The sequence below is a fragment of the Macadamia integrifolia genome, chromosome 8 (assembly GCF_013358625.1).
Source record: "Macadamia integrifolia cultivar HAES 741 chromosome 8, SCU_Mint_v3, whole genome shotgun sequence".
Lineage (NCBI taxonomy): Eukaryota > Viridiplantae > Streptophyta > Magnoliopsida > Proteales > Proteaceae > Macadamia > Macadamia integrifolia.
Window position 1 is genome coordinate 5,040,416 of NC_056564.1, and position 23,622 is coordinate 5,064,037.

General features: G+C 36.7%; 2 protein-coding genes across 4 annotated transcripts; one reads left to right on the forward strand and one right to left on the reverse strand.

Moving 5' to 3' along the window:
- Positions 1 to 10,779: 10,779 nt before the first annotated feature.
- Positions 10,780 to 15,715, forward strand: LOC122085937 (histone-lysine N-methyltransferase, H3 lysine-9 specific SUVH6-like). Of its 3 annotated transcripts, none has more exons than XR_006142283.1 (3): positions 10,780 to 10,898; positions 11,235 to 11,319; positions 11,617 to 11,688. XR_006142283.1 is itself a non-coding variant. In XM_042654563.1 (3 exons), the coding sequence occupies exon 3, from the start codon at positions 14,215 to 14,217 to the stop codon at positions 15,481 to 15,483; it is 1,269 nt and encodes a 422-aa protein (XP_042510497.1). In that variant the 5' UTR covers positions 10,780 to 10,898; positions 11,235 to 11,319; positions 13,904 to 14,214; the 3' UTR covers positions 15,484 to 15,715. The 3 variants fall into 3 exon arrangements, 2 of the variants coding, with proteins under 2 accessions (XP_042510497.1, XP_042510498.1); XM_042654563.1 differs by lacking the exon at positions 11,617 to 11,688 and adding an exon at positions 13,904 to 15,715; XM_042654564.1 differs by lacking the exon at positions 11,617 to 11,688 and adding an exon at positions 13,904 to 15,715 and having other exon boundaries at positions 10,786 to 10,940.
- A 1,471-nt stretch (positions 15,716 to 17,186) lies between these two features.
- LOC122085904 (probable RNA-binding protein EIF1AD) lies at positions 17,187 to 21,318 on the reverse strand. The gene is made up of 5 exons (XM_042654514.1): positions 21,114 to 21,318; positions 19,950 to 20,113; positions 19,277 to 19,352; positions 18,070 to 18,196; positions 17,187 to 17,520 (listed from the first exon to the last, which is right to left on the reverse strand). The coding sequence occupies exons 2-5, from the start codon at positions 20,061 to 20,063 to the stop codon at positions 17,325 to 17,327; spliced, it is 513 nt and encodes a 170-aa protein (XP_042510448.1). The 5' UTR covers positions 20,064 to 20,113; positions 21,114 to 21,318; the 3' UTR covers positions 17,187 to 17,324.
- Positions 21,319 to 23,622: the final 2,304 nt, after the last annotated feature.

Below are 23,622 nucleotides of genomic sequence, written 5' to 3' on the forward strand. Positions count from 1 at the left end.
AACTTTTGCCCTTCCAACATTTTGTTTTGGGAGGATGGAGTTTGTCCTTCTCATGAGTCACCATATACATTTTTTAACTCCTCACCTTTCTCAAAAACGTGGTGATTCCGACGAGTTGGACCTGGGCATGGCGAACATGTTTTTTTTGGCTACAATCCAAAAACACCCCACCCTATGTTCACACTTCATAACCACACCTACAACCAATGCTAGCACCACCACTATCCCTCCACGTCATGGTTTAAGATACCGGAATCGATGTTGGCATTGTACAGGGTCCATATCAATCCAAATTTTATCCGGATCAATCTAAATACCACAGAAAAACCCTGATTGTCATTAAAAACCAAAAAAAAAAAAAAAAAAGCCTTTTACCTTATTACCCTTGGTTTGTATTGATCCAATGATACAATATCGATCAAGAATCAAGATTGGAAAGAGTCAATACCAATTCAATTCGATCCCATCGATTTAATTCAATTCCTCAAAACATGCTTCATGTAACACACTCACCACATTTGTCACCCTAATCCCACTGATTCAATCTGATTTTTCATAACATGCTCCATGTAACCCACTCACCACATCTCTCTCACACACACATGAATTGTAATAACAACTACCTAGTGCTATTGGTGAGCTATGGTGGACAAAATTGCATGCTCATCATGAGGTATCAAGTTCAAGTCTCTTGGTTATTGTCTACTTTCCCTCCCTACCTCTCTTTAAGAAAAATGGAATGATTATAATGGCAAGGGTGGATCTCAAGGGAACGTCAACTCTACGAGAATTGACACTGGCTCTCACATATGCATGAATTTGCATCAAAGTAGCTACACCAAACAATAGTCAGAGTATTATAGGTATGGGTGTCAACCGGTCGGGCTGGTTCGGTTTCGATCGTGCTTAATCAGGCTTGAAGACTTTCAAAGGTTGCACAGTGTTCGCTCATTTAATTGATCGGGCTTAGTTATTGAGGGCATGGTACGCTTTATATTCAGTCGGTCTGCCTCGGGCTGTAATCGGCTTACCTTAATCTGGCTTTAGTCGGGCCTTAATAGGGCTACGGACATGTTTAATGTTAAATGGACTTTAACCGATTTTAAAACAAGTCCTCTTTAAAATGTGCTCTTATATTCCAGCCCACTCATGCAAGCCCCAAAAAATGACAATAAATCAATAAATGATACCAAATATAATAATTATTTAAAAGGTGAACATGTCTTTACTTTTTAGTTTTTACTCTTTAATTTGGGGGGTAAAATAGGTATTCTACAATCATTAAAGGGTCGGGCCAGGCCGATGCACAATAGATCGGTCTCGATCGGGTGTTATTCGGTCGGTCTCGAATTGGAGCCCGACGATCCAAGTAGCAAAACTGAGATCGACCATTTGTAAACGGGCCGGGCTCAAGCCCGACACATTTAATAAATAGTCCGGGCTAGGCCGGTCTATAAACGAGCGATCCCAGTTGGTTTAGTTAGGTCGGGCCACAAATTGACACCCCTAATTGTAGGCATCCATAAACATACATGGGGAATTGCCCCTTGATATAATTAAAATCTAAAATTTAACACATGTTTAATCCAAACGATGTCTTATCCATCCAATTATCAAAATAGCCACATCATAGAAATCACTTCGCTGGTTGGGAACGGGTCTCAATGGCGGTATTTCTTTAATTCACTCATCGCTTTGTGAAAGAAAATCTTGTCCAAAAAAAGATTGTCAAAATAAAGATCTCATCAAGTGGTGAAAGAAAACCTTGTCCAAAAATAGATTATCATAATAAAGTTATTGAAAATAATGGAAATTACAGATAGATTTCAAGATCTTTGATCGTTAAGTTAAGTTTACCAAGTTTGATGAAGTGGGAAAATCAAGTTTTGAAAATACAACCGAATAATGCTTTCTTGAAAATAATGGAATTTAACCAAATTAAGTAATACAAAAGTAAGAATTCCTTGACACGCAGAGTAAATGACATTTTTCATGTTAATTTGAACCGCATTTTAACTGTTTGGATTCGTTTCCTCTCCACATCATGTGACACATTTTTCTTGTTCAAATTTGAGCTCCATAACATGCCTGAGCCAGCTAATTCTATTGAAGACACGGCAAATTTTTGGGATTTTGTTACAAATCAATATCACTAAGTAATCTGTCCAATAGGCCCCACTGGGCCCCAGCGAATCATTATTCCAAAATTTGGGAGGGAATTCCATTTGACTTATGGGACCCACCTCACCCAGGTTCTCAAGAGTCAAGATGGTGCGGGACCCAGTACGTGGAAGAAAATGTCATTTTATTTCCACGTGGCATACATTTATTCGTTGCATCCTATATGGAATGGGGATTGGAAAGAAATTTTAGGTATTACCAAAAACTGGAATGACATTTTAGGAAGCCGGCTCGACGAGTGTATTAAGGAAGGAATCTCTTCGTCAATTTGAGTCATTTCGTCTCTGCGAGCACGACCCCACTCTTTCTGCTGGTGGATGTGTTCTGCATTAAAGAAGTTCTTATTGAGTAGCGGGGGAAGTTGCAGAACAAAGCGTTTCACTCCCACCTTTCACCGATCTCCGACGCTGTAGTTTTTCGATGTTCAACCATAGAACAGCTGTGGAACCAGGCGAATCAAATCGTAAGTTATTGTTTGCATTTCCAGAATTTGGGATTTGTGTTCTTCCTTTGCATGATTATGGCGTCCAAGAAGCTCTTCGCGAAGGTTTGTTTGAACTTTTGAATTAACATCCTCATTTCTTATTTTAGCGTCTCTTTAGCTGCCAAGAAATTGAATTCTGAACAGAAAGATGATTTTTGTGTCTCTTTAGTTGTAGATTACGATTTTTTTATTTATTTTTGTTCAATTTAATGATTCGATTTTACTTGCTTGACATTTCTAAATGTATTATACAAATTACTGGGAATCAACTTCAGTTATGCTTTCTCATGTGATGTTTTGTCGAATCTTTGGATTTTTTTTTCACTCTGCTGCTGCTGAGGTTTCTCTTATTTGCCAAGCAGTTGACGTGTTGAACAGGGGATGATTTTTGTGTCTCTTTAGTTGCAGATTCTTGAATTATTTCATGATTCAATTTTATCTGTTTGATTTTTCTAACTGCATTAATCGGATGCTTGAGAATCAACTTTAGTAATGCTTTCTCATGGGATGTTTCTGTCGAATTGCTAAAACTGTTCTTCACTCTCTCTCTCTGCTTCTGAGGTTTATCTTCTTCGTTAATATTTCTTTACTAATCCTTGATCATTTGTTGGAATTGGAAGTTGAAAAGCTTAGGAGTCATCATAGTGTCGAGAATGGGGTTGTGTAAACTTTTTTTTTTTTTTTGGGTAACAGAGGCATTATGAACTTGTAGTCACGTTGAAGTGTTATACAGGGCTTCGGATCAAATTGAGTTAGTTGACAAGTTCACAAGCTCAGAACCCCAAACCATGAGTGGTTTGGTACTGCAGTCCCCAAGAGATCCCGCTCGTCCAGTCACCCTAGAATTGTCGATGCCTTCGGATCAACCTCAACCGTTTGCTCATGTTCTGAAAGCAACAGATGAGAGTTTGCCGAAGTATTTTCCCTTGAGAGAAATTTCAGCCACCAGAACATATCCTCCAGGTTGTGGAAGAAATATTGAAGGTATTAACACAGACGAAATCTCAGCCACCACCAGAGCATCTCCTCCGGGTTGGGGAAGAAATGTTCAAGTTACCAGAGCCTCTCCTCCGGGTCGGGGGAGAAATGTTCAAGGTATTAGCAATGACAAAGTGTCAGCCACCACCAGAGCATCTCCTCCGAGTTGGGGGAGAAGTGTTCAAGGTACCAGAGCATCTCCTCCGGGTCGGGGGAGAAATGTTCAAGGTATTAGCAATGACAAAGTGTCAGCCACCACCAGAGCATCTCCTCCGAGTTGGGGGAGAAGTGTTCACGGTACCAGAGCATCTCCTCCGGGTTGGGGGAGAAATGCTCGACGTATTAGCACAGACGATGATCTGAATTCTGTTTCTTCCGAAAAGGGCAATAGCTATGGCCGTGAGAAAACCATTTCGGAGCTGAGTCTTTCTGAGAAGATAGTTAGGAATGGAGCCAATCATGCTGGAGAGAAAGTTCAGGATGGATATGTCTGCAGAAAAGGAAAACAGGTGGCTACATATTACTCGAATGGTACAAATGGAATGAATGTAAAGAAGTAGAAACTCATGGTGATGGGAAAGTCTATATCTGCTTCGATTGAAAAGAAACAGAAAACAGAAAATTTGGGAGGATTAACTACGGAGAAGAAAGTGCCTCTTAAAGGAAAGGTTGCTTACTTTGATCCAGGTCAAGCTGCTGCCAAGCATAAGGATGATAATGTAGGGGGAGATGAAAATGTAATTAATGGCTGCAAAGCAATTGTTTCGCATGACAGAGCCATTAAGACTCTCAATCTGTTTAGGAATATTTTGAAGGAAGAGGGAAGAAAGTCGAAGGAGCAAGTAAATTGGACTTATCGGATTGATTTGCTAGCCTTTGATCGTCTAAAGAGAACAAACATGTGGATTAACCCTGGGATAGCAATCTTGGGTTCCATCCCAGGGGTTGAAGTTGGTGATAAATTTCGGTACCGGGTGGAACTCAAAATTGTAGGCCTCCATCGTCACTTAGAGTCTGGCATAGATTACTTGAAGAAAGGTGGAAAAATTATTGCCACAAGTATTGTTGCGTCTGGAGGTTATGACAATGACACTTCTGATTCTGATGTCTTGATTTATAGTGGTCAAGGAGGTAAGCAAATGAAAGGAGATATGCCACCGAAGAATCAAAAGCTTGAACGAGGAAACCTTGCACTTAAGAACAGCATTGATGAAAAAAATGCTGTAAGGGTTATCTTTGGATCGGAACAATTGCTAGACTCTTATTCCATGGATGCTCGGGGAAAGATAGTGTCATGCTATGTTTACAATGGATTGTACTTGGTAGAGAAATATTGGAAGAAAACAGGGGATTATGGGAATATTATCTTTAAGTTTCAGTTGAGAAAACTTCGAAGTCGGCTGGAGCTTCATTCAATGAAGAACTAAAAGAAACAGGAAGTACTGGTATTGTTGGACATGCTCTATGTAGATGGTAATGCTAACAACTAAAGTCTGGATTTCAGGTTGGTCAAATAACATTAGTAATCATAGAAGAAAATTACTTAGTTTTGTTATACTGCAATGTTTCCCTTTTTCACTGTAAGTTGCTAAAATCTATGGCATTTCTCAAGCTTTGTAGCAAATATGATACGTTCTCTACCTTTATGATGTTTTGCTATAGATATAAAATTTCTGATCTTTAGCAGGCCACAGAGGACTAATGACCCTAACTTGTAGTCAAGAAAATCTTGCTTCCTTGCCTTTGTCACATACAAAGCCTTTACTCGACTGAAATGCTAAACTCTTCTTTTGAAAGCTCTCACAATTATTTTTCATGCTAAGAACTTATTACACATGATGACCTGAATGCGGGAGAGCAATTATGCAAATGTTGGATATGTATGTCCATCAAACCCGGTTTATTAATAAGATTGTTTATTTTCATTTATGCATGACATTTATTTATTGGGCTTGTAAGTTGTTCCATGGGTTTTCACCCAAAATCATTCTTGGCTAGGGATAGGACCGGACATCCTGTTCATATGGTCGTTACATTGTATGTTACTGGGGATGTGATTTCGGTACATAAATGTAAGTACACATATTGTGTGTGTATAGAAAAGAATCTAGTAAGAATCTCGCATGTGTTACTGTCAGTTGTGTGAAGACGAGATTCGTACCCGTCATTTGACCTTTGACTTGAGAGATCCTATTTGTTGTAGTGTTGTATCACATGTTTTGGTAAACCAATGGTTGACGTCCAACGGACTATATACTAGTATGTTGGACACGTGGTCCCACATTGTTAATAAAAGAGATCGGCAACATGAGATCCACTATCATTAATTGTGGAATATCGAGGTGAGAGAATGTTTGTGCTTGATCGGATAAAAATCCAGTACCAATGTCGTTTTTGTAAATTGTTTACAAAGTTATTTTTTAATATAAAAATATATATATTATTTATTAAATTTTATTTGAAATATTTGTTGGGGTCCGATCATGTTCACGGAATCTCTGAAACAGACATGTACAATGAGTTGGGGTTAGGCAGTATTAAATTACATGCCTTATAGCTCATTATGGGATATGGAAAAAGTGGAAAGTCTTATGTGCAAATTAAATAGTTAATATTGCATGACAAGATTTGAGAGTATTAAATAGTTAATTATCTTTTTGTTTATGGTAGTGTATAAAATATAATTTGATTATATTTGTCACCCATAATAAGAAAGATAACAATCCTTTATAGATTCTACATCTTCCTACTTTAGAAGCAAAGTAGTTGTTCAATTTTGAAAACTGTTCTCTACCATCAAGATTTGGTTTTCTTTGTTTAGGAAACAAAAGTTTGACTAGAGGAGAAACCCTAAAATGGGTTTTATTATGTAAGGGACAAGGAGAAGGATATATTTTTTTAGAACTTCCTCTCTTCTCTCCCATGTTTTCTCACTCCCTTCCTTTTCTCATTTGTGAGTGAGTGTGTGTGAAGGAGAAAACTTTAATGGTGGATTGTTCTTCTTCAATTGAACATGGATTATAGTTTCAAAGTGTTGAGATTGATCCCTACGATTGCTCAAGTGTGGAAGAACTATTATCTGGAGGAGGAACTTCAATTGTGGTTCTAAGGTAAACTGTTTCATTCCTATGTAGTTAATTTTTGTACAGTGATTTTGAACGCAAGACATCCTAATCCGATTCCTTCCGCTACGCAATTGGGTTTCCGCCAGAAAAATTCTTTCCCAACAAGGAAGGAAAATGTCCTTCAATTAACAACAACAAAAAATACGTACTTTGAGCTAAGATCATTAATAAGAGTTCAAACATTTATGCTGTGCAAAACCTTACACATTGTGAAGGCTAAAAGAATTACATAAGAAATTCAAAAGGGTGCTTTTGACTATCAAGTATCATGGCTTCAAGATTGTGATTATGTTATACAAAAAGGCCAGCTTATATGATATACCAGTTAAGTTCTCAATATTACTCTGGATAGGTAATGCTTCATAGAAAGATGGAATCTTTGGGTTGATCAATTAAGGGGAATTTTTTTTTATTTTTATGGTTACTAATGTGATTTAGTTCAAATGGTTGGACAGCCCATGGCACTTACCATATAAAGATGATTGATTTCTTGTATGGAATTCCATTAATAGAATTCATCAATCACAGGCAAACTCATTTATGTAATTTACATAATGTGCTTGCCATTATAGTGCTTTCAAGTACTCACCCTAATGAAAGCTTGTTTACAAATGAAGCCATGGTTAAATTATTGTTCTAATTAATCTGAAGCTTGTATTACTTACATTTGTTCTCCTTGTTGCCTGAATTTGCTGTGATGGTAAGTGAGATCAATTATTTTATTAAATTGTAAAATTTAGAAATGTATGGAATGAGAGGGGGGGGGGGACACTATTGTCCATGGATTTAGGTATCCGAGTCAGTATTAGTATTAGTATCAGTATCAATATCAATAATGATCCGACACTATTGTCCATGGATTTGTCAATAATGATCCGATACTAATTCGGAGCTATGTGCGTCGGTCACTTTTGCCTTTACTTTTTAAAAAAATTATATTTTTTATTGTTTTACTCTTGAAACGATATAGGTAACCGATCTAGATAGATCAAGTATTGATATCGGTCTTGGTCTCAGCCAATACTGATACATCACGGTCTATACAACCTATACAATATCAATACTTAAAACCATGCACTATACTACCCAGAACCAGCCACCCAAATCATTTGACCTGAAGGTCATTTTGGGGATGAGAGTAATAAAAGGAAAATTGTGATATTTCCAGAGATAGAAGATAGGTACTGATATTACTGGGAAAAAATTACTAAAAAATAAATAAATTTTCAAGCATGTGTTACTTATTCACTGTTTCATTTTTTTTTTTTTTTCATAAAAAAATTTAAATGATAAAAGAATGTATTAGCATGGTAGAGTTAGGTAAGAAATCTAGTCATACGATGAGGGCGTCATCCTCAATAGAATTTAAATGTACCGTCGACCAAAATAACACTTTTTTTTTTTTTCGAAAAACATCCATTTATTGCATTTTGTTGTGAAATAATTTCTGGTATTTTTAGATCTATAATGCTTTCTTTTACTTTTATGACAACTCCTATAAAGTATTTCTGTTGGAACATACTGGGGCATATGTGAACAAATGCAATTTTGTTTATTGGAACTTATATAAATTAACTCATTCTTATTAAGAGTCCATTGATCTACCAAGATGGCAACCCAAAGGTGGCCAAATGGCATCCCAACTCAAAGAAGGGCGGCCAGAGAGGAAGTAGAGGAATGGGGGACTCGATCTGCTGAAAAAAAATTGTTCTTTCCCATAGCACCTCCAGTTAGGTCCAAACCCACCCAATTATTTTATTAATGGATACTATTTCCTAAATATCCAATGGTTTAATTTCCAACATCCAGCTTCCATAACTTTATCTGCTCCTCATGGCATAACTTTATGTGCAATCAATCGGTTCCTTCCTGACTATGCATATCAACGGTCAGGCGTGGTGCAACACACGTATGCATCGTATGTGTTGGTGCCAAAATTTTTACATTTTTATTTTAAAAACTAATTAATAGGAATAATTTGTTGTTATCAAAGTGGTAAATAACATGTTATAACCTTACTTTCTCACTTCCCATCTTATTCCTAAAAGTATGGGAGAAAGAACTCTCTCTTATATCAGTGCACGAAGCCAATAGGAAGGGGCACACGAACATCTTCAACGTAGGGGAAGAAAGGTCTTTTCGCCTTCTTGTGTATATATAGGTGTGTACCTATGAGCCAGAAGGCAGGGTTCTTTCTCCCTAAAAAATATTTAGTAGAAAAGAATCTTGTCTACCACTAGACATAGGCTGGTGTGAAAAGACGACACTCCCCCACTTAGATGCCTCCACACGGCCTTCCATTGGCCTACATGTTGGTAGAGTGACTATGCAAGTGGATAAGGTTTTCTTGCCCAAGTATTTATGTAATATTTAATACAGGGGTAAATAGGTGATTTAAAGCACATGCGCACATACACATAATTTATTTTTTATAAAAAGAACTGCTACCTCCTATTGTGCCCTACACTCACACACATGGGGATATGGAGCTGGGTTCTGAAAATACACCCATGCTCTGTGTTACAGCCTTAGTCCTTTCTAAGCAACTCCATTGGCACCTAGCACTCTCACTAGCACTAAGGCAACCTTACTATGTTCCTTCATGGACTTGGGAAGAGAAATAGTGAACACAAGAGGGTTTGAGTGAAAGAACTTGTATTACACTTGAGAGCTTTGAAGTATAACATTTACATACTCATGTGCTTGGTGCATTGGCCAAATGAGGCCATCCCTATTTATAGGCACACTAAGTTACAAAGAATGGCTAAGATATTTACAAGTGTCATCTATCCGATGATTAGGAAGTTTCTAGTTAAGGGGACTAGAACATTACCTCTATAAAAAAGAATTCTAGAGTCATGGAGAAGTCTAGAAACCTCTCCTAGAGACTTCCTTAGAAATATCTAAACTTCATCTTCACTAATGTAAAAGGGTTTAGATAAGAGGCTTTCTACAAGTATCTAGACTTTCTACACTTTAGTAGAAAGTTCTAGAAACTTAGCCTTGCTTAGCCCAATGGCCTAAGTCCAAGGGTTGGCGAGCTAAGCTCGTGGGCCTCAAGTGGACGAGTTATGACATCTGGCTCCACTTTTCTATGTATATGGGCGTACGGCAAAACAGGAGGCAGCGCTCTTTAACCATTTATTAGTTAAGAAAACTATTGCCATAAGTTGTAAGGTTTTATTTATAAAAAAAAAAAAAAAAGGGATTAAAACAAGTTCTTTTCCCCTTTTAAGTTAGAGATTACAATGTGTGAAAATCATTTGTAGTCATTGCATGATGTAGTGAGTATCAGGTGGCTAGGAGTCCCTTGGGACATGTGCCCATATGCTCTCAACCCTCGAATGATCACAGTACTTTACTGCTCATTACGGGGATATGGACTTGATTACAACAAGATTGTCATTTTATTTCTACCTTTTGTTTTATTTTAAAAATAAACAAATGAACATTACCCCATAGCTTGTGGTCACCCATGACAGGACATAATGTGTGTGAAGAGACCGCACTGCTTGTATTGAAGATGCTTACGTATGTCCTCTCATTAAGCCATAACCGCTGGTGTGTGTATGTGTATATATATATATATATGTACTATCATAAGGTATATTCTCACCCATTAAAATTTTATTTAATGGAGATAAAAAGAAGGATTTTGAAGAAAATCATTCGACCAAAAAAAACAAAGAAGAAAATCATTTAATAAAGCCTTCCGGTCTTATTTGAGACCCTTTTTTTTAGCATTTTCAATTACTTTCAAATTGAAAGGACATTTATGATTATCTTATCCGAAAAAGGAAATTACATTTATGATTTGGTGGGATCCAGACTGTCGTCATTTGACTTTCCACATGGCATAATTTTATTTGCTACATTCTGTACGAGGGAAGACTCTTCGGAGAAGGCGGTTAACGATTCACGACTCACGACTCACGACTCACGAGTGTATTTTCGGCCGTTCGGCTTGTGCCAGTGCCGCTTTAAAAGAAAAATCTTCTGTTTTCCGTTCTCACCGGGCCTTGGGAAGTGGGAAAGTGGGAAGTTACAGTGAAGGCGTTCCACTCCTCTCTTTTCACCGTTCACCGACGTGACGCCATTGTTCGTCCGGGTTCGAGTATAGAACAGCAGCGGTACGTGGTGGATCAAATCGTCTTTCATTTGCGAGTGATGAAGTAAATTACTGTTCGCGTTTCCAGATTTTGGTGTTTGTGTTCTTCGTTTGCAGTGTCCATGAACCTCTTCGCGAAGGATTTGTTTGAATAAACATCCTCATTTCTTGTTTTAGTGTCTCTTTTAGTTTCCAATCAGTTGAATAGTTGAAGAGAAGATGATTTTTGTGACTATTTAGTTGAACATTACTTGAATGATTTATCTGCACGAGTTATTTTTATTATTTTTGTTGTGATTCGATTTTATCTGTTTGATTTTTCTAACTATATCTTTCTGATTCTTGAGAGCCATTTCAGTTATGCTTCGTCCAAGTTCAAGTGTAGAAGTAGAATAGCAGCGGTAGGTGGTGAATCAAATCGTCTTCCATTTGCGAGTAATGAAGTAAGTTACTGTTTGCGTCTCCAGATTCGGGATTTGTGCTACTTCGTTTGCTGTCTCCAGAACATCTTTGCGAAGGATTTGTTTGAATAAACATCCTCATTCCTTAACTTAGCGTCTCTTTAGTTTCCGAGCAGTTGAATAGTTGAGGAGAAGATGCTTTTTGTGTCTCTTTAGTTGAAGATTACTTGAATCATAACATATTTAAGATTTAATTTTTGTATATTGTTTCATGATTCGATTTTATCTGCTTAATTTTTCTAACCGTGTCATATTGAATTTCTTGAGAATCAACTTCAGTTATGCTTCGTTCAAGTTCAAGTATAGAACAGCAGCGTACGTGGTGAATCAATTTGTCTTTTATTTGCGATTAAGTTACTGTTTGCGTTTCCGGATTTGGGATTTGTGTTCTTCGTTTGTAATGTCCAAGAAGCTCTTCGTGAAGGACTTGTTTGAATAAGCATCCTCATTTCTTATTTTGGCGTCTCTTTAGTTGCCAAGCAGTTGAATAGTTGAAGAAGAAGATGATTTTTGTCTCTTTTTCCATGATTTGATTTTATCTGATTTTTTTTGTTCTTTTTTTCTTTTTTTCCAACTGATTCACACTGATTCTCGAGAATCAACTTCATCTATGCTTTCTCATGTATAATGTTTGTCAAATTGTTTTTTCACTATCTCTGCTGCGGAGGTTTCTCTTCTTTGCCAAGCAGTTGGAAGTGTTGAACAGAAGATGATTTTTTTGAATCTTTAGTTGCAGATTACTTGAATTATTACATCCTTACAATTTCTTTTTCTATCTTTCTTTTTTTCATGATTTAATTTTATCTGCTTGATTTGTCCAACTGTATCACACTGATTCTTGAGAATCATCTTCAGTTATGCTTTCTCATGTGATTTTTGTCAAATTGTTGAATCTGTTTTTCACTCTCTTTGCTGCCGAGGTTTCTCTTCTTTGTCAAGCAGTTGAAATGTTGAACAGAAGATGATTTTTGTCTATGTAGTTGCAGATTACTTGAATCGTTACATCATTACGATTTATTTTCTATATTTATCGAGAAAGAGTCTAAAACTGATAGATATAATGAAAGAAGAATCAACATAGCTTGTATTCAAGAGACCAGATGGAAAGGTAAAAAAGTTAAGGATTTATGTGACTATAAAGTTTATAAACTTTGATTTACTGGGGATAAAAATAACAGAAGTGGGGTGGCATGGTGGTGGATAAAGATTTAAAAATTGATGTTGTGGATATTAACATAAATTGTTGATAGGATATCCATCAAGCTTGTTTTGGAGAAAGATGTTATTAATATAATTAGTGTTAGCACCCCAAATAGGATTGGATGAAATAGTAAGATGCAATTTTGAGAATACATGGATATATTAGTGCAAGTGAATATGTGGAAAGCTTAGGAATCTAGGGATATCTTGGCTGACTAAGTTGTTAAATATGGGAGAGGGTGATTTAAACTTGCATGATACAAGAATTTAATATTACGGATGACGAATTTGGGTTTATGTCAAGAATATCAACTACATAAGCTATTTATCTACTTAGAAGACTCATGGACAGATTTAGAGAATATGATTCAGAATGTTATCTCCAAATGATATTTATTGACCTGGAAAAATCTTATCATAGAGTCCTTGAGAGAGTTAATTTGGCAAATGTTAGATAAGAGAAGTGTTCAAGTAAATATGTGTAAATGGTGTTATATATATATATATATATATATATATAATGGTGTGGTGACTATTGCAAGGACTGTGAAGGTTAGGGTAGTGAATTCCCAATTACAATTGGTTTACATCTAGGATCAGATTTAAGCTCGTATTTGTTTGTGCTATTCATAGATGAATTGACTAGAGACATTCATGATTAGGTCCTTTGGTGTATGTTTTTCGTTGACGATAGTGTTTTGGTAGATGAAACAAATACAAGGATAAATGTCAAGTTAAATTATGGGGATCGACCTTGGAATCAAAAGGTTTTAAAACAAGTAGAACAAAAATAGAGTATATGATGTATAACTTTAATAACAATAAGACTGATACCGAGGTGGTGAAAATTGATGTTTGATGATAGAGAGATTCCACAAAGTGATGGGCACGTGCAACAAAGGCCCTTAGATGCTCCAGTATGGAGGACTGATTTGATTCAGATTGAAGGAGATAAAAGAGGCACTGAGTTCTTCTTCTTCTTCTTTTTTTTTTTTTTTTTTTTTTTTGAGCTAAAAGAGCCAAGTGTAGGCCTAAAACTACTCTAGGAGAGTGGTGAGGAAAGACATGCATAACTTAAGTCTTATAACAAGTATGGCTTTGAATAGAGTGGATCAGTGAGAAAGTATCCTTGTTGCTGACCCCATTTAGTTGAGATGAGGCCGAGTTGAGTTGAGTTGAGTTGATTTTTCTCACTGTTTTATACTGATTCTTGGGAAATCAAATTCGTTTTCCTTTTTCATGTGATGTTTGTCAAACTGTTGAATCTGTTTTTCTGTCTCTCTGCTGCAGAGGTTTCTCTTTTGTTTATACTGTCTTAAAATTAGTCTATCTTTACTAATCCTAAATCATTTCTTGGAATTGGAAGTTGAAAAGCTGAGGAGGCACCTTAGTGGCAAGAATTGGGTTTGCAAAACAATGGTAGTTATAGCGCTGCAGTATCTAGAAAGTTGCCATTGGAGATTGTTCATGACAATTCAAATGGTCAGTCTGAATTGTTGAGAACTTCAGAGCAGGAAGGGGCATTGGTAACTTGTAATCATGTGGAAGTGTTATACAAGGAATTTGGATCAGATTGAGTTAGTTTAGATGTGCACAAGCTTTGAACCCTGAACCAGGAGGGGTTTGGTACTGCAGTCCTCAAGAGTTCCCGCTCCTCCAGTCACCTTAGAACCGTCGATGACTTCATATCAACTTCAACCATTTGCTCATGTTTTGAAAGCAAAATCTTTTCCCTGTAGAGAAATCTCAGCCACCAGAGCATTTCCTCTGGATTATGGAAGAAATGCTCAAAGTATCATCGCAGACGAGCACCTGAAATATGTTTCTTATGAAAAAGGCAGTATTGTTGGCTGTGAAAGAACCATTTCAGAGCCAAGGCCTTCTGAGAATACAGTCAGGAATGAATCCAACCATGTTGGAGAGAAAGTTCAGCAAGTTCATGGTGGATATGCCTGCAGGCGTTCTCTGATGGGCACTTCAAACAGTCACAGCAGACAAGGGAAACACCCAAGGGGTAGAACGGAAATAAATGTAAAGAAGCGTAAAGCCACGGTGGTGGGAAAGTCTTTATCTGCTTTGAGCGAAAAGAAACATAGAAAAGAAAATTTGGGAGGACCAACTACAAAGATGAAAGTGCCTCCTAAAGGAAAGGTTGTTTACATAGATCCAGATGAAATTGCAAATTTTTCGCGTGACAGAGCCATTAAAGCTCTCAATCTGTTTAGGATTATTTTAAAGGAAGAGCAAAAAAAGTCGAAGGAGCAAGGAAATTCAACCAATCGGATTGATATGGCAGCCTATAATCGTCTAAAAATAACACCTATGTGGGTTAACTCGGTGGGACCAACCTTGGGTTCTGTCCCATGGGTTGAAGTTGGTGATAAATTTCAGTACCGAGTGGAGCTCTCAATCATTGGCCTTCATCACCCCTTAGAGGCTGGCATAGATTACTTGCAGAAAGACGGAAAATTTATTGCCACAAGTATTGTTTTTTCTGGGTGTTACGACAATGACACATCTGATCTTGATGCCTTGGTTTATTGTGGTCAAGGAGGCAAGTATACGAAAGGAGATAAGCGACCCAAGGATCAAAAGCTTGAGCTAGGAAACCTTGCACTTAAGAACAGCATTGATCAAAAAAATGTTGTAAGGGTTATCCTTGGATCAAAAGAAGTGCAACACTCTGATTCTAACAATGCTCGGGGGAAGATAGCTTCATATTTTGTCTACATTGGGTTTTACGTGGTGGAGAAATATTCACAGGAAATAGGGGATTCTGGGGCTTCTATCTTTAAGTTTCACTTGAGAAGAGTTCTAGGTCAGTTGACGCCCAATTTAAGAAAGAATCAAAAGAAACAGGAATGCTGCAACAGTAAGGTTACTCCGTTGCGATCACTAGGTCTCAGGATCAAGTCGGGAAACAACCTCTCTACAAAGTGGCGTTAAGGCTGCATACATTATGAGTCTATGACCCTCCACAGACTCTATAGTGGCTGGAGCCCTCATGCCCTGGGTATCTGCTTTTTTGGTTCTTCCAACCGTACTGGCAAGCTTTAAGTTCTTTATAATTATTGTTGGACATGCTCTATGTAGATAGTTATGCTAACAACTGAAGTTTGGATATCAGGTTGGTGAATGAACATTGGTTATCGTGGAGGAAAATTACCAAATTTTGTTATACCGTAATCTCTCTCTTTTTCACTGTTAGTGCTGAATTATATGGCATTTTTTGTGGCAAATATGATGCATTCTCAACCTTTATGATATTTTGTTATGGATATAAAATTTCTGATCTTTAGCAGGCCAAAAAGGATTGATGAACCTAACTTGTAGTCAAGAAAATCTTTTTTTCCTAGCTTTAGTGATACTAAACAAACCTATTCTGTTCTGAAATTCTAAACTCATCTTTTGAAAGCTTTCACAATTATTTTTCATGCCAAAAAACATTGCACATGATGACCTATTGTCTGCACCGGGCAACAAAGCAACAAAAGGTGCACTTCTTAGTTAAGATCTCGTGAGCAGAGACATTTTTGTTATGCAAAATCTTGCACATTGTTTTTTTTTTTTTTTCTTGGTAAAAATCTTGCACATTGTGATGGCTAAAAGAATTACAGAAGAAATCCAAAATGGTGCCTTCAGAACAACAAACTATCAAATATCATAACTTCAAGGTTGTGATTATGTGATCCAAAAAGTCCTGCCTATATGATTCCAGTAAAGTTCTTAATATTACTCTGGATGGGTAATGCTTGTTGGAAAGATGGATGCTTTTCTAGCAGAAAAGAATAAAAAGGAAAGATGGATTCTTATGAAGATGATTGATTTCTCGTATGGAGTTCCCACCCCTCTTGGTGTCCATCGAGTGTTGGGGTCATGGTTTAATTTAATCGTTACTGGTATCGGTCTCGGTTGATATTAATATGAAATTAGCCCATATCAGATGAATTTATCCTTGTTTTTAATTTTTATTTTTTTTAAGTGACCATTTTACAATCTGTAATCCGTGGAATTAGCCAATTACCAATATGGTATCGGTTAGATATCAATTTTAGCCTCTGTCCATATTGTCCGATCAGATGCCAAATACTGGTGACCTAATGCCATCATTTTAGTCCAAGACATGGCATAAATTTCTCTAGGATAGTACTCCCTCATTTTTAATCCCTGACTATGAACATCGAAGAAAGAATTAAGCTCTTAGGTGGGCTCTTCAAAATGGGTGGGACCGAGAGGAAGAAAGGACGAGGGGCAACCATGCATCGCACATTTTGTCCGTCTTCAAGTTTGTGAAAGATCTACTTCAATATGAACAGAGTTCAGATTTTATGTCAATATCTATCAATTAAGTTTTGGCCTTCATCAAAAATTTTAAAATTGAAATACAGAGCTTCATACGCTAGGTTGAAGCTTTTTAACTTTAGTTAATAGAGAGGGGGTTTAAAAGCCACATTAATGGAATTTTACTTCCTCGAGCTGATCAAGTGTTTACTGCCTTCGTTTTCCGCCTCCTTCATGAATCAGAAAAGTGGAATCATTTTCTCTGGAAAATAACAGAAATTCCAACTGAAGAAAACCAATTATCTTCAACTTCACCAATGAAGACTCTTGGTGCCTATAAATCTTTAATAATACTTTTAATCAAGATGTTAGGAAAACCTTCTGCTTTATAATATGATGATCATCTGGTGGAAGAAAAAAACCCAATTCTCCTCACAGTTTCCATTATAAAGGATTGCAATTCCCATGACAGAGGTGGTCCAAACTTCATAGACCATTTATATGGTTTAAGACTCTTCATCTGAATTTGATTCTGAATCAGAATACAACTCAATGGGTCTGGTTCTGTTCAAATTACCCTCCAGTGGTGCAAGACCTTCACTATCACTTGAATTCAGTTCCTCCCCAGGATTGGAGGTGGGTGTTTGCATATAGCCATTTGAAGCATCTGCATCTGTGCCTGCTGCTCTGAAAATTTCTGGCCTGCATTAAGAATTACAAGCAAGCCCCATGGTATGAATGGTTGAAGAAAAAAATTGAATAACACTATCTGAACAGAATTTGATTAGTTATTTCTCCAGCTAAATATCTCACACCAGATATAACTAGAGATTGATAGAAAGGCAAGGATACGGGCTCATGTGAGTATGCAATTAAAAACATCTAATCTAGTTCCATATCAGCTACAGTTCGAATCTAAAAGAAATTCTAGATAAAGTTTCCTACCCTGAAATTTTATTGCCTCTCCTGGAAAAAAAAAAGATTCGGTGAAAAGAAAATGCCATTTGGGAGTTTCATCAACAATTTGCTTGTGCATCTTTAATATCCAATTTCTTACCCGCGAGTCAAGAGCCAGAAACTACAAATCTCAGCCTATTTAGTAACTTCATCCCTCTCCTTTGCTAGTAATGTTTCTAAGAGGTAAGAGTAGAGACAAAATTGGTAACATATCAGGTTCTTTGATTATATGCTATTTTATCAAGTCATTTATTGAACTAGTGGAGCATGTAACGTTGGGATAAGAAGACAAACCACTCTGTAGATTTCTGTAGTGCACAAATTTGCTCATAAAAGAGAACTTGCACAACCATGCATGCAACCTTGCTGCCTGATTCAAGGGCCTTCTGCTTTGCACTTTCATCCACCACAACAAAGCTCCCTGCAGAAATTAAATAACATCTAGTTATTACATGTCAAATTTACAAATCTTTTAGTCAAAGATACCCGAACCGGCACACACCAAGTTCACCCACGAAAACTCATTTTGAAGCTCCACAAGGAAGGACTTAAGTAAACAATTTTCTATTGTTGATTTGGTATGAGAGGAAGTGTTTCCGACCAGAGTACATTACTTTGACAGCGATAAAGGACAGCACTGTACCTTGAACCATCTAATCAGTAATTACCCGTGGTACTGACTTCCCAATGCTGCCCTTTTGCTGTTGATGCATGAAGACTGTTCCACACTAGGTAATCCACTATCCCTTCAAATTTGAGCAATGGACAGGATCATTGAGGAACCTGAATGTGTTGATGATGCTGAGTGACCTTCATACCTTTTATAAAACGGAAGGGCTAGCATTTGAACAGAAGGAAAAATAATGGAGGAATTCCCTGTGCCATGCTTTGTAGGATGTGGTGACAAATGAACAGAAGGTCGTTCAAGTGTCATCCTCAGTCAGCTTTCTAGTCGCAAGGAAAGGTAATATTATAGGCTTCAGCATGCAAAGAATTTAGAAGAATCTCCATTCGCAGATATACATGGAAGTTGGAATCAGTATAAAATTTAGTGATTTAAATATTTCAGTTTGGCCATGATGAAACCAAGACTGGAATTGATAGTTCTTGTAGGTTCCATCTACCATAACTCTTCTAAGCAAACAGATGCCACAATAATTGGAACACCAAACTGACCGAGTGTACGGGAATGAACTACTGGGGTTGGGGAGGAGGAAATGTTTTTAACAATTTTAGATGCATAAAACCAGAACACTCAATCCATTCAAAAAAAGAGAAATTAAGAAAGGGACGGGAGCAGGCATGGAAGGTTGAAACTAGAGTATTGACAGCATGTTGATAAAAGCCATAAGTTAGGGGCTAATCCTTGTATTGGATCTTACAAAATGCAGATACAATGTGAGAAATGAGAGCAAAAGTGAGACGTCTAACATAAAGAAAGAACATTCAAATAAATTGGATCATACTTCAAGTAGGATGCTATGCTTGATATAACACAAACCTCGTCTAATCCACATACTCTTTTGAAATTTGGCTGGAAACAATGCCAATGATTTCTGCCCAGCTGCATCCATTACCTTTGGAGACAAAAATAAACAAATGAAATTAAAGAAATCCGTAATAAATAAGATATTAAAGTTTAAATTATGAAAGCACAAAAGATAAACTAAACAAAGTCATAAACTGACTGTTCTTTCTCTGCGACTTCTTCTGACAGTGATAAATCAGTGGTTTTCAAAGATGATATTAAGACTTAATCTTCCCAAGTGCCTACATTCATTCAAAATAACCAGAGGAAAAACGAGGCTACTTGACTAATACCACTAGGAGATTAAGTCTAGCAGTTTCAAAGAAGCTTATACTAATGCAGCATATACCCCAAAGATATACCAAAAAGCCACACTTGGTTATTCTTGAAGAAAATAAATCCTATAAAAAATAATGAACAAGAAAAATATAAACATTATTAAAATTGGTTCTGCACCATAAATTGACATTTGTTTGGGTGTACTGGACATTAACAGGTTTCAATTTTAAAACTTGAGACCCCGAGGTATAAATGAAGAACTCATAAATAGATGTAACATAGGCAAGGTATCCTTGTAATTGTTACATATACGAAAATGTCAAACTCTCACATATTAAGGAATAAACAGCTTATGAACAGAACACACCTCAATGAGATTTGAACCACGGAGAGATACAACTTGCATTATGCTTTGGCCTTTGAGCAGGGTTGGAATTTCTTCTGTGGATGCTCTCTTCAGATTCTTCCGACCTCCTTTCATGATATAAGTTGATTTATAGACTCCAGAATGCAACACAACAAACCCTAGAACTGGAGGTGAAATTGTATATAAATACAAGAGTCAGATATGACACACTTCTACCATAGAACAAGACTTAAAAGTGTTAATAAATGGCCACGATCCAATTATAGTTATTATCATCAATATGCATGATCCTCTACGCGGGTCAAAATCTGCAACAATCACATTCGGTGTAAATTACTGATTTTCTAGAATGATCGTTTTGGGAAGTGTTTACAAGTAAGACTGTTTGTCTCGTTGGAAACCTACAATATGAGATTACTGCTCAGCCCGCTCCATTGTTTCTCTGCGAAAGAGTGGAGTTGATTTCCCATAAAATCAGCCATTAATAAGAGCAGTTGGGGGGGGGGGGGATCCTGGTCCTATATATGGCTTTCATGTACTGAAAATGGCATGTAGATACACCATTTATGCAAAATTAGTTGTTGAGAAACTACTGTTTTTTCCATTTTTATCTTAACCCAAGAAGAAGAAGGGGTCCAACCAGATGTAGGAAAATACCTAATTTCACAGAGGGGAGAGAGGGAATTTCTTTTCCCCATAGTTTGGAGCTCAAGTTAAATTAAAAATGGTTTTAATAGCATAACTAAGGCTAAGCTAGTATAGTATTTTATGTTTCCATTTGAATTTTTGTGCAATTATACAAAAAGAAAACTCCCACCACCACAAAATAATTAAATACGTAGCAGATCCTATCCACGTTGATTGGATTATACAAGAATAGTATCTGAACTTAAATTTCAATTTGAAGCATTCTAACAGACCTTTCTACAAACAGCCCGCATGCAATCTATGCATATAAAAGTTCCAGCCACTACAAACCCATCAACAAAATAGTGAATGAACAATCAAGTATTTGATGTATAGTGCTTCAGCTTTTCATCTCAAAGCAAGTCAAACTTTATATACAACAGAAAATTGTTTTTTTTTTTCCCTTGTCAGGTGCCGAAATAAGTCTGAGAAGAAACAATATAAACCATAGAATTGTTTGCCTTTGTTGTTACTTACCTTCTTCCTCTGGCTCTTTTGTCACAGGACTCTCGTTAATGGCCCTCAGCACTTAAAAAATCTAGGCAAACCCTCGATCAGACCAAAGTTGTAGAGTTCTTGAACCAGGGCGAAACAAACTCGCTCCTCTACTGAAGAAACCCTTTTGTTTTTTAGGGTTAGGTAAATCTAATCGAAAAGACCGACTCCACCAAACCACAATAGAAAATCGACTTGGCTGTGGTTCACCTCCCAGTCTATTTGGTATCGACTTTGAAACTCCAAGGGCGGGTCAAGTTGACAAGGGTTAGGAAGCATGTGGTTTGGAGTTTAACTCGTTTTTACCTTTGGGGTCGCTTAAAAAGTGTTTAATGTTTTTTACTGTTTTCAATGAAAATTGAATGATTCAGATTCAACTCTGATATGATTCGATTCATATAATTATGGGGGTCAGTATGAATCCACAGGACTAGATAGTAGATATTCATCCTTAGGAAAAAAAAAATATGTCATCTTGACTTAAGAAAAAAATTGATTCGATTCTTTTTTTTTAATTCAATAATTATCGTTGAGGTTAATTACTTCTGCCTTCCACCACCATTTTTTTCCTAAGGGACTTAATGGGATGGGGGTTCATGTAAGGCTTTGGGCTCTCATATGTTATGATCTGAATTTTGGAGGTGAGTTCTCTTTAGGTTCAAATTTGTGGCATCAAAGTAGTAGATTTTTGAATTCTACTCCTAGCACAATATCCAGTCTAAGGGTGTCAATTGGTCCGAAATCATGTATTCGATTCGGTTTCGATTTTGGTTCAAGGAGTGTTAGTGTGATCCAAAATTGGATCAGGTTCCATCTCGATTCTAAAAATCGGTACTCGTACTGAACCTACCCGGTTCTGGTACATTTCGATTCCTATTCAGGTTTTATATTCGGTTATTATTTGGTTCCAGTATCCAGTTTAAAATTCGGTTCTACTATGCATACAAATGCTCATTTATTAGGTTGTTGTCTTCCCCAACAAAAGAGGGTTTTAAATTTAGAATATAATTATAACTCTATAAGACAATTTAAGTAATCAATTATGTCAGGTTTCTATTTAAGTTACATCGAGTGTTTAGTTTTATAAAAAGGAAAAAAGTTACATCAAGTTATTTGGTTTGGTTTCGGTTAGAACTGTCGGCTCTTGACATAGCTCCAAATTTGAACCGAACCAAATTATAAACACTCACTTCAAATCTAGGATGTAATTATATTATAATCGATTTGGTTCGATTCAAGATATTCGATTTGGAATTGAATTCGATTTTCGATTTTGATTCCGATTTGACACCCTTAGTCCAGTCTAGTATCAGAGTGGAACCAATAAAAAAAATGACTACTTGCAACCAAGTAGAGACCTTGGAGCAAAGTGGAGGTCTGAGTGGACCACCCTTAGATAAAAAATGTGATGCTCTGCTATGATGCCATCAGTTATGTGGGGTTTGGTTCCTTAAGGGACTTGATGGAGATTGATAAGGCCATCTAACAATTTGGCAATTTTTTCCTTTTTTTTCTTATATGGTGAAAAGTCCTTTCAATGTTGAGAATTGAGGTTCGATAATGCCAGCTAACAATTTGGTAACCCATTATAGAAAATAGAAGTGATTTCCCTCATCATTGGAAGAACTAATATTGATCCTTTTTTTCTTTTTTCAAGAAAGATATCGATGAATTCTATTTATTTCATTTTTGTTGATATTTTTTTGGTTGAGATGTATGGATACATTTGTTCATTCCAATTATTTCATTTTTATTGATTCTTTTCCGATTGAGATGTATGGATCCATAGAACTATGTGTATTCAAGGTCCCTAGAAAATTAGACAAGATCCTCTCCATCACTCACCCGACAATTGATAGCACCCGGGTATGCATCCCAAGTGTGACCCAACCACTGGATGTGCTCTGAACTAGTTGGCATAGTAGATCATTTTAGGGTGCGCTTGACAACGTTTTCAACATTGGTATATTTTCACACGTTTCTATTTTCGTGAATTGGGGAGAACTTTTGGGTGAATAAAAATGTGTTTTTAAAAGAAATTTCGAAATCCTTTTTATCATCACTTTGCATGAACATCTCCATGTCTCATAAAGAAGTACATCTTGTTGTAACTAAATGTGATCTGAAAAATTGTAACCTAATTTTGATCATCTCTTACTTTAATCCTAGTAAGTTTTGTAAGTTGAGGTTTTAACAAGAGATTTCAAAATATTTTGTAAGCAATTTATCATTACGTTATAATGTCAATTTTACACACTTATGTGTGCTTTTTAACTCGGATAAAACAAGAAATGAAAATCTTAATTATGAGTCATGAAGACTTGCCTTTGTGAAAAAACACACAAGAATCAGAACAAGTCATATTGACTCCCCATGGAACTGTTGTTTTTTACTAGTTATGGGAAAACTGCTGGTTCCTCTCATTAAGGCTCCATTTTTTTAGGCCAATTCTCTTTTAACTCTTCGTCATTCCCTTCCCTAAACAATGACT

Bases quoted from the DNA above. Each gene is read 5' to 3' on its own strand.
- LOC122085904 (XM_042654514.1), bottom strand. From the start codon at position 20,063: ATGAAAGGAGGTCGGAAGAATCTGAAGAGAGCATCCACAGAAGAAATT. The intron at 19,353-19,949 runs GTGTGTTCTGTT...TTGTCTCCAAAG, and splicing joins GTGGTTCAAATCTCATTGAG to GTAATGGATGCAGCTGGGCA. The intron at 17,521-18,069 runs GTTTGTCTTCTT...TTCTTAATGCAG, and splicing joins CTACAGAAATCTACAGAGTG to GCCAGAAATTTTCAGAGCAG.
- LOC122085937 (XM_042654563.1), top strand. From the start codon at position 14,215: ATGACTTCATATCAACTTCAACCATTTGCTCATGTTTTGAAAGCAAAA.